Source organism: Tupaia chinensis, unplaced genomic scaffold, assembly GCF_000334495.1.
Source record: "Tupaia chinensis unplaced genomic scaffold, TupChi_1.0 Scaffold000622_1, whole genome shotgun sequence".
In the NCBI taxonomy this organism is placed as follows: domain Eukaryota; kingdom Metazoa; phylum Chordata; class Mammalia; order Scandentia; family Tupaiidae; genus Tupaia; species Tupaia belangeri.
In genome coordinates, this window is record NW_006160142.1 from 9807237 (window position 1) to 9817113 (window position 9877).

Below are 9877 nucleotides of genomic sequence, written 5' to 3' on the forward strand. Positions count from 1 at the left end.
TCAGCATGAAGAATTTCCAATAAATACTTCCAAACTCTTAAGAGTGAAACCTCGAGGGGGCTACTCCTAAAAGCAAGATGAAACAGAAGTAGACAGAGCCTTCCTAAAAACAGTCTCCAGACTCTGAGAAGTAATCTCCTCTTGAAGGGAGATGAAGTTTTGAGTTTAATATCCACCAAGGGAAAATTTCAATGACTATACCTGGCTCTTACTTGAAAGCTCTGGAGGATTATACCTTAGGAGAAGGAAAGCAGAATTAGAGGTAGACTAATCCCTACAAAAACTACAACCCTAGGGGGCTGCAAGATGGTACAGAGGTAAATAAAACACAATGCTCTTTGAGGCTGACAGGGACAGATTCCAGGTTCACTTTCGGAGACCTCCCTAAAATATTAAGCACACGTATGTCCATGGTTCAGAGCAGACTGAGGCTTGATCATAGCATCCTGCCTCTCCACTCAACTCTGTGAGTGTGTGTGTGTGTGTGTGTGTGTGTGTGTGTGTGTGTGTGTGTCTGTCTTGCTCATAGAAGAAAGAAATCTGGCAAAAAAAAAAAAAAAAAAAACGATGACCTACACAGAACCAATCTGGGCCCCACAGCAATATGTCTAGCAACAAAAAGTGAATCCTTTAAGGAAGAAAAATCATCTACAGTCTCTAAACATTTTTATGACATTTAAGGAAAGATTATTAGGTATAGAAGTCTGAATGGCCAAGGGAAAACAATGAAGAACAGTTAACAGGGAGCTTACAGCCTAAATATACAGTAAATATTCGTAATAATAAGTACCAAAAATGCTTAGTACAAGTGTGGTAAATACTTTCCTTGTAAAACTCAAATGCATCAGTGACCAACTTTTGACTTGCATGTGCTAAAACAGAGTGAGCAACAGAAAAAGATAAGACAACTATCTCGGAAGATGCCAACTATACTCAGGGAACAAACCAGAGTAATCCAGAGACAATTACATAAAAACTGGGCAAATAAAAGTGACTGTATGATTCTTTTCTTAGAAGTTATCTAGTCTTGGGACCAGCAGTTAGCGTAACAGCTATATCACTGAACTCCCATGTAGCTGACCACAGTTCGAGTCCTGGACCTGGTGACTTAAACTCACACCAGGCATGTGTGTGTGCGTGCGCATGATCCCAAGAGGAGAATGGGGGAGAAGAGATTGTGGCATGGCCATCCCCCTGGGGGGTGATTTCTCGCTTTCTGTCTCTCTCTGTCTTTCTCTCTCTCTCTGTCTTTCTGGCAAGCGTACCCACCCTATAGCAAAAGCCTCTCAAAAAAAAAAAAAAAAAAAGAAGTTATCTAGTCTTGGCCCAGCCACAGTAGCGCAAATTAGATGCTACCACTTGGCAGGCAGAGGCCACATGGGAGATCCAGGTTTCATTCTTAACTCGCCCTCAAAAATCAAAAAAATCTGGGAATGGTGAGAGACACCTGTAGTCACAGCTACTCTGGAGGCTGAGGCAGTAGGATTGAAAGATACTAAATCCCTGTAAGACACTGTCTAAGAAAAAACAACACACAAATACACCACACACAAAAAAAATTATCTGCTCATTAAGAACATTTGCCAGAAACATACATGGTCAGAAAACCTAGGACATACAATTATTTACAATTATATCTGTCCTCTGCTTACTTTGTTTTGTTTGAGAGAAAGAATAAAGTCCTCAGCCCAATGTTTATACCTGCTGAGCCCTGATCAAGAAATTGATAATGTAGAAAGTCACTTCACATTATTTTCTCTAAGGTGAACTATCAAATTACAACTTCATGCAAATATTTTCCTGCTAATTGAAAAAAAAGAGAAAATTAGAGTTTTCTGCTCAAAGTGTAGTTTGCTTTTGCTTAATGTAAGTTCCATTTTGCTGCTATTCACTCATTACTGATGTTTGGTGAGTAGAAGTGTAGAGCTGGTAAGTGCACCCATACATTCAACAAGAAACAACTCATGGCTAGCAACTTGATGATGCAGTTCAATTAGGATACTTCGTGTTTGCCTACAGGACAGAAGAAAAGAAAGAATGTATTCCAAAGGATATTAGTAGACAGAACAGCTAGTGGCATGGCAGTTAAGGTGGTTAGATCCTACATGGTCGACTGTGCAGGTCAAATCCCAGACTCAACAACTTGAAAAACATGCAGAGCACATGTGCATGCATGCCCAAAATCAAGAGAAGAGAGTAGAGGATAAAGAACTGACATGACCATCTTCCCTGGGGGTGCTTTCTTACTTTCCCTCTCTCTCATTCTGTCCCCTCTAGGACAAAGTATAAAACAACAAAGTAAAACAGCAAATTAAAAATGAAATAAATAACAATATTAGTAGGGCCAGCTCCACAGAGGTGAAGGGAGCCAGAAATCCCAAAGGGCCAATTGCACTTCAAATCCCAGCCTCAGCAGCTTGAACCACATGCCAGGTACAAGTGTGTGTGCCCAAAACCCTGACAGGAAGGTAGAACAGAGGAGAAGGTATGGTAGTACGATCATGCCTCACTGGGCTGTGAGGGACGTGTTTCCTCTACTCACTTTTCTCTTTTTGTCTCTCCAGCAAATGCATGCATCCCCTGGCAACTTAAAAACAAAAAATCATGATAATTCACTATATTATCAGCAAAAAAACAAGTGAAAGAAAATGATATGATCCTCTCAATGAGGTTAAAATGTATGTGAGATAATTCAACATGTATTCATAAAACTCTCAGAAAACTAAGAATAAAAAAGAAACTCTTAACAGACTAAGAATAATAATGAACCTTTTTAATCTAATAAAGAGTCTCTTTTTAAAGTGTATGATATATAAAAAGCCAAATATTGAAATACTCACAAAATCGACTAAAGATAATATGCTTGCTATACTAACTTCTAATCAGTTTTACTTGAGATCAGAGCTAATCCGATAGTGCAGGGGAAAAAAAAATTGTTTTCCTGGTTAACAGATCCTAATGTATTTCCTAAGGTTGTTTCATACAAAAATTCCTTGATGTAAGTCAGTGGCATCCTTAAGAGCAATTATACGAGAGACCAAAACAATGCAGTTTGGTTTTCAGATCCAAGGAAAAAATTCAGAATATATATAAAATAAATTTATTAAACAGACTTTAAGCAGTCCATGTATAGTGATACTAAAATTATGATTGCAAATAATAGTGTAAGGTTTTGATGGTTGGAATGTGGAGTTATAATTGAGGCAAGAACCCACAGTATAAACACACATGGATTCCAAGTATAGATTCTCACACTTTGCCTGTTAAACAGGAAAACAGAAGTACTTGTTAAAAATTAAGAAGGTTAACAAAGTACATGCCTGAAGAAGGGAAACCTGTCTCTGAGCTGAAGTATACCAAAAGAGGTATAGCCTGCTCATTCAAATTTGATGGTGAAATAAAGGAGAAAAAAACTGATCTGTGGATAAGAGGGATAACTATTCTCTAAGTAAAAAGCTTGTAATGAATAATAGGGAAATACAAAGAAGTATTTGCAAAAGAAAAGACTCCTACTTCTTTCTCTAACAAATTACATTTTTATCACTCCCAGAAACCAATTTATAAGGCAAGAAGTAGAGATTCTAAGACATGTTTATGTCTCATCTCTAGTTATTTTCAGCTAACAGGAAGTAATAGCATAAAATACATTAAAGGACATATACTCTACACTTCAAAAAGATATGTTTCTTTTCTTTTAAATGGCTATTTGATTTTCTGCTTCTTTTTAGACTAACCATCAGAAACCGAACTCATAGGGACCAGCAGTTATCGTGGTGGCTATGTCGCTGGACTCCCACGTAGTTGACCGCAGTTCGCGTCCCGGGCCTGGTGGTTTAAACTCACACCAGGCATGCCCAAGATCCCGAGAGGAGAATGGAAAAAGGATTGCAGCATGGCCATCCCCCCCCGGGGGAGGGTGATTTCTCGCTTTCTGTCTGTCTGTCTCTGTCTCTCTGGCGAGCGCACGCACCCTATAGCCAAAAATCTATTAAAAAAGAGAACCCCTAAACAAAAAAACCTCCCGTAAAAAAAAAAAAAAAAAAAAAAAAGGTGGTGAAAGCTGCTTTAAAAAAAAAAAGAAAGAAAAAAAGAAACCCAACTCATAGAAAACAGAAAAAAAAAAAATTAATAAAGATGTTGTATGCATATTCAGAAAAACTTAGTGGTAAAAAAATTCTACATTCTTATTCACATATCTAAATCATTTTTAGCTTAATAATAAAGCAATCTAAGCTGAAATAATAAATGAATGCTAAAATACTAACAATAGTAGAATAATAATTAAATTGGCATATCGATACTGTTGTTTTAGTTCAAAGTAAAAAGTATTGCACTAAGAAGAGAGCTAAATTCAACAAGTGAGTTTGAAGCAAATCACCTTGGATTTTTCCCAAGTGGCATATGGATGAACCTTTAACAACCTGTATACTCAGCTATGGACTTCTTTTAAGTCATGTATTTGTTTTGGAAGAAAGATGATTTTTATAAGTTGCTAAAATTAGTAACATTTAAATAACTATATTTTCCGTGAAAACATCTTAATATGAACATTTAAATGCGGTTTTCCTCAAATTATATTTAGCATTTTATTTTGTAAGTCAATTTATGACATTCCTCCCTTAAATGATAGCAATGATAAGATCAGATGAAACACCCTGACTAAAAACAGGGTTAAAATAAACTGCTAAACCTGGAAATATGTTAAATTGAAATGTGTAAACAAATTTATTTCCAAAACATATTTTAAGATAGTCATACTTATCCCAACCGAGAGTTCCTATCTCTTCAATAAGGCTTGAGTAGAACTGGGGAGGAGGAGGTAGTGCATACAGCTCTCGTCTATTCTTTAAAGCAACTTCCTGTTAAAAGAAAAATGTTGAATCAGCTGTGGAATGCCAATTGTTTCTACTCGATTACAAAACATAATTTCGTAATCTTCTTTATGCCTATTTGAAGTGCCCATTATGTTTATAGACAGTCTAACTTACTCTTTCTCCATCTCATGAAAAAAAAAAAAATAGTAAGTTAAGACAGCACTGAAGGTCATACAAAATGTCAATTTTTATACCATAAAGAGAAATTTCTATTTTAATATTCTCCAGGACTATAATGTCTATCAGAAATGTTTTTTTAAAAAAAGGTTAAAATAAACTGCTAAACCTGGAAATATGTTAAATTGAAATGTGTAAACAAATTTATTTCCAAAACATATTTTAAGATAGTCATACTTATCCCAACCGAGAGTTCCTATCTCTTCAATAAGGCTTGAGTAGAACTGGGGAGGAGGAGGTAGTGCATACAGCTCTCGTCTATTCTTTAAAGCAACTTCCTGTTAAAAGAAAAATGTTGAATCAGCTGTGGAATGCCAATTGTTTCTACTCGATTACAAAACATAATTTCGTAATCTTCTTTATGCCTATTTGAAGTGCCCATTATGTTTATAGACAGTCTAACTTACTCTTTCTCCATCTCATGAAAAAAAAAAAAATAGTAAGTTAAGACAGCACTGAAGGTCATACAAAATGTCAATTTTTATACCATAAAGAGAAATTTCTATTTTAATATTCTCCAGGACTATAATGTCTATCAGAAATGTTTTTTAAAAAAAAAAAAAAAAAAAAAAAAAAAAAAAAAAAAAAAAAACAGCCTTGAAGTTTCACTTTGGGGACCAACAGGTAGCATAGTGGTCAAGGCGCTGGATTCCCATATGATCAACCGTGGTTTGAGTCTCGGACCCAGTAGCTTGAAACTCACACCAGGTGCATGTGCATGCACGCCCAAAATCCCAAGAGCATGGAAGGGGAAAGGACTGTGGTGTGGCCATATCCCTGGCGGGGGTAGGGAGGAAAACACAGTATTTCTGCCTATCTATCCCTCTGGCAAGTACATGCACCCTATAGCAAAAATAACTGAAAAAAAGTTTCACTTCTTTCTACCAGTGGATATGAGATACGACATTTATAAAGAAAAAATATCCCTAAAAACCTGAACTCGGGGCCAGCAGATGACATAGTGGTTATATTGCTGGACTCCAACATGACTGCAGTCCTACATTCCATGGCTTGAAACTCATGCCAGGCGTTTGTGCATGCTGTTCCCATGGAGGAGAATAGAGAAGGGATTGTGGTGTGGCCATCCCTCCTGGGAGGTAATTTCTCATCTTCCCTCTCACTGTCTGTCTTGTGTCTCTCCGGCGAGTGCACACATCCCAAGGCAAAAACCTCAATCAATCAATCAATGCCTGAACTCTAAGTATATTGCCTAGACTAATATATTTATACACCATTATAAGCTTCATCCTAGTAACAATAAAACCCTTCTAATTATAATACCTACCTGCTAATTCTTTCTCTGACTTACATTTCTGTATACTTCTCAACCAGGTAAGTTGAAGTATTCTGCCATCCATACTGCTAGGTCAGTCTTTTGCTTGCTAGGCCCACCTATGATATCTTTAAAATGATTTATGTTCACGATGACCAAAACGAAAATTTATGAATGTATTTATAATATATATATATAGACTCTAAATATCTATACTATGTATATTGATAGTATAGTATATTGTGTGTGTGAGTGTGTGTGTGTGTGTGTGTGTATAAACTTTTAAAAAGGGGGGAGAGGTCATGTGCTCTCCAGAGAAAGACAGAGAAAGAAAGAACACCTTAGTGGACTGTGGTCACACCACAATCCCTTCTCCATTTCTTCCTCCTGTAGGATTTGGGGCACACATGCATACTTGCCAAGCTTGTTTTCAAGTCAACAGGGTCAGAAATTCAAACAATTCAGTTGGTCATTTAGGATCTGGTTCCTTTAACCACCAGGCCATAGGGCTGGCCCATAAAATTTATATTTTTACAAGCAATATAAATACCATTAGAATTACTAAAGCTAAAAATGACCAATTACATTGAAGTTACAAATCTAGACAAATATCTTATTTGTGAAGTAAATGTATGTACAAGTTACTCAAATGTTCACATGGTCTGAATTAGAAACATGCCAGACATATGAATATGCATGCCCCAAATCTTAACAGGATGGAGAAATGGGAAAGTAGAAACAGCAGTGTGACCATGCCCCACTGGGGGCTGCTTCCTCTCACCCTCTCTCTTTCTGGCAAGCACATGCATCCTCTTGTAATCACAAAATAAATAAATAAATAACCAAACTAGATGTCAAAAATTGTAAATACTTCTGATAAACGTGACCCTAATAAAAGGCTGAAATTTTATTCTTTTAAGTATCTGTAAATCTACTGTTGTTCCTTACACTTTGTCTTTGAACAAAGATAGAATTCTATCTAATTGAGGCAATAATAAAAAGGACAGATTTTACAAAACAGCATTTCAAAATCAGGACCATTAACTAGAAACTACTTCAGTCTAGTTCTGAATCTGCTATAAAAAGAAAATTTAAAAAAATATATAAAATCAGGTTTGTAAAGCCAAGAATATGAATTTAAAGAGAGAAAGCTCCTAGAACATAAGGTTACACATGTAAAAGTTACTCAGTATTCCTTCAAAATATGTTTTCATTCAGAAAAATTCATTACTGCTACCCATAAGTATCAAAGGTAAAAATAAACATGAATAATAATAAAAATGCATTTTAATTCTAGTTTTTGACATTTATAAACTCTGCCATCCACCATGGATCGAACAAGTTACTCCCTCTCTCGAATCGTCCAGCAAAAAGGGCAAAGGTAGAGAAACAATGCATTCTTTTTAGTGAGACAGGCAAAGGTACACAGTAGAAAGGCTTTACAAATAAGGTTTTAAATCCTGACTTCAACATTTCCAATCTTTAGGCGTTAGACTCTCAATGGCTCAGTTGTAAAACAGGAATAAAATAACTTATCTCATGGGATTCTTTTAAAATATAGGTAATTGTTTATTTGCAAAATAACTAATACTGAACTTCTATCTATATGCCCAGTTAGTTACTAAGGAAACTAAGAGATCAACGAAAATCCTAAGTTCAGAAAGCATTTGATTTCATTTCAGTATCATTCACAATTCCTTCCTTGGTGATATTATAGGAACCATATTACTAACAATGCAGCCTAAGAAACTAATAATTCTTACATTTTTAGGTGTGCTATCCTAAATCAACAACAACAACAACAAAATTACCAACTTTGTCCATAATTTTTGAAGAAATCTAAAATATAGGATCTTGTTTTACTCAGAAATGCAGTAACAAATGTACTAATAATAACACTATAAATCAAAGATCAATCTCAATATTTTATTTTAGCTTTAAACTAGTAAGTTTTTGTTTTTAAAATTATTTCTATAGTGCAAGTGCACTTATCAAAGAGAGACAGTAAGAAGGAAAAGTGAGAAATTACCCTGTGGAAGGAGAGCAGGGGAAGGCCATACAGCAGGTATGGATTCCCACAGGGCTGACCATGGTTTTGAGTCCCGGACCTTGCAGCTTACTTTCTCACTCTCCCTTTTTCTGTCTCTCTCTAATCAAATTAAAAAATAACTAATGTAATTAAATAAATAATTCCTTTTTTTAAAAAAATTTAAATGTCTCAAAAAGATCCACCGGGACCAGCAGTTAGCATAATGACTATGTCGCTGGACTTCCATGTAGTCAACCACGGTTCAAGTCCCGGACCCGGTGGCTTAAACTCACCGGGCGCGTGTGCGTGGGTGCCCAGGATCCCGAGAGGAGAATGAAGGAAAAGGGATTGCGATGTGGCTATCCCCCCCTGTGGGGAGATTTCTTGCTTTCTGTCTCTCTGTCTCTGTCTTTCTGGCAAGCACACACGCCCTATAGCAAAAAAACCTCTCCAAAAAAAAAAGATCCACCAAAAAAAATTCCAACTATTTTTAGATGTCACTAGCAATACTAGTATCATAATTTTGAAATAAGGAGAGAGAGGATAAGCATAAGTAAAACATAACAAAAAAAAGATGTTAATACCATTAGAAAACAATTATTTTTCAGAATAAAAAAGCATTACAAAAACTCTAAAGTCAAATTTGAATTGGAAATATTAGTATGAATTTATGATTAATTACTCTCTAAAATTTACTTTTTCCTAGCTTTGTCCTCTGAAAAGGATTATAAGTAATAACAAAGAGCACTCCAATTTCCAGACTCTGGCATTCAAATACCATTTCCCACAGAGAAATTAGGCTCTTTGGAGAAATAGTTGACAATAATTCTACTATAGCACAGGATGAGAAAAAGAGCCTGGGGGCACGTAGTTTAAGAAAGGAGAGAGGGACCGGAAGATGGCATAATGATTATGTTGCTGAACTCCCATGTGGCCAACCATGGTTCAAGTCCTGGACCTGGCAGCTTAAAACTCACATTGGGCACATGTGCGTGCATGCCCCAAATCCCAAGGAGAATGGAGGAGGAGGGACTGTGGTGTGACCATACCCCCTGGGGGAGGTGAACTCTTGCTTCCTGTCTCTCTATCTCTACAAGTGCATGCACTCTATAGCAAAAATATTCGCCCCCAAAAAAGGAAAGAAGCTTGGGTTGCACTAAAAGAACTCAGGAGCCAACACAAAGGGATTACATTGACCAAAATGGAACAATCTGAACATCAAAAAGAATAATAACTGAAATGAATTAAAGTTAATCAGTGGGCCACCAGGCAACATGATGGTTAAGGCACTAGACTCCCACATGGCCAACCAAGGTTTGAGTCCTGGCTCTGGCAGCTAGAAAATCACACCAAGCACATTATTAGTGTGTGGGCCCAAAATCCTAGGAGAAGAAGGAATTGCAGTGTGGTCATCCCCCTAGGGGGTAATTTTTTTCTTCATTGTCTCTAGCAAGCACACAAACCCTATAGCAAAAACTTAAAAAAAAAAAAAAAAAAAAAAAAAAAAAAAAAAAAAAATTACAA

At 36.4% G+C, this 9877-nt stretch overlaps 2 protein-coding genes across 6 annotated transcripts in view; one reads left to right on the forward strand and one right to left on the reverse strand.

Moving 5' to 3' along the window:
• The window catches only part of VRK2 (VRK serine/threonine kinase 2), a 165836-nt gene extending 162039 nt beyond the window's left edge, over positions 1-3797 (forward strand). The window contains exon 14 of the mRNA XM_027775977.1: positions 3729-3797. Coding sequence (XP_027631778.1) covers positions 3729-3755 — 27 coding nt within the window. The 3' untranslated portion in view covers positions 3756-3797. The remainder of the gene's footprint in view (positions 1-3728) is intronic.
• FANCL (FA complementation group L) overlaps positions 1-9877 on the reverse strand; it is a 73166-nt gene that overhangs the window by 44827 nt on the left and 18462 nt on the right. For all 5 annotated transcript variants that reach the window (XM_014591808.2, XM_027775978.1, XM_006159050.3 and 2 more), the window contains one exon: positions 5229-5329. In XM_014591808.2, the coding sequence (XP_014447294.1) occupies positions 5229-5329 (101 nt within the window). The remainder of the gene's footprint in view (positions 1-5228; positions 5330-9877) is intronic.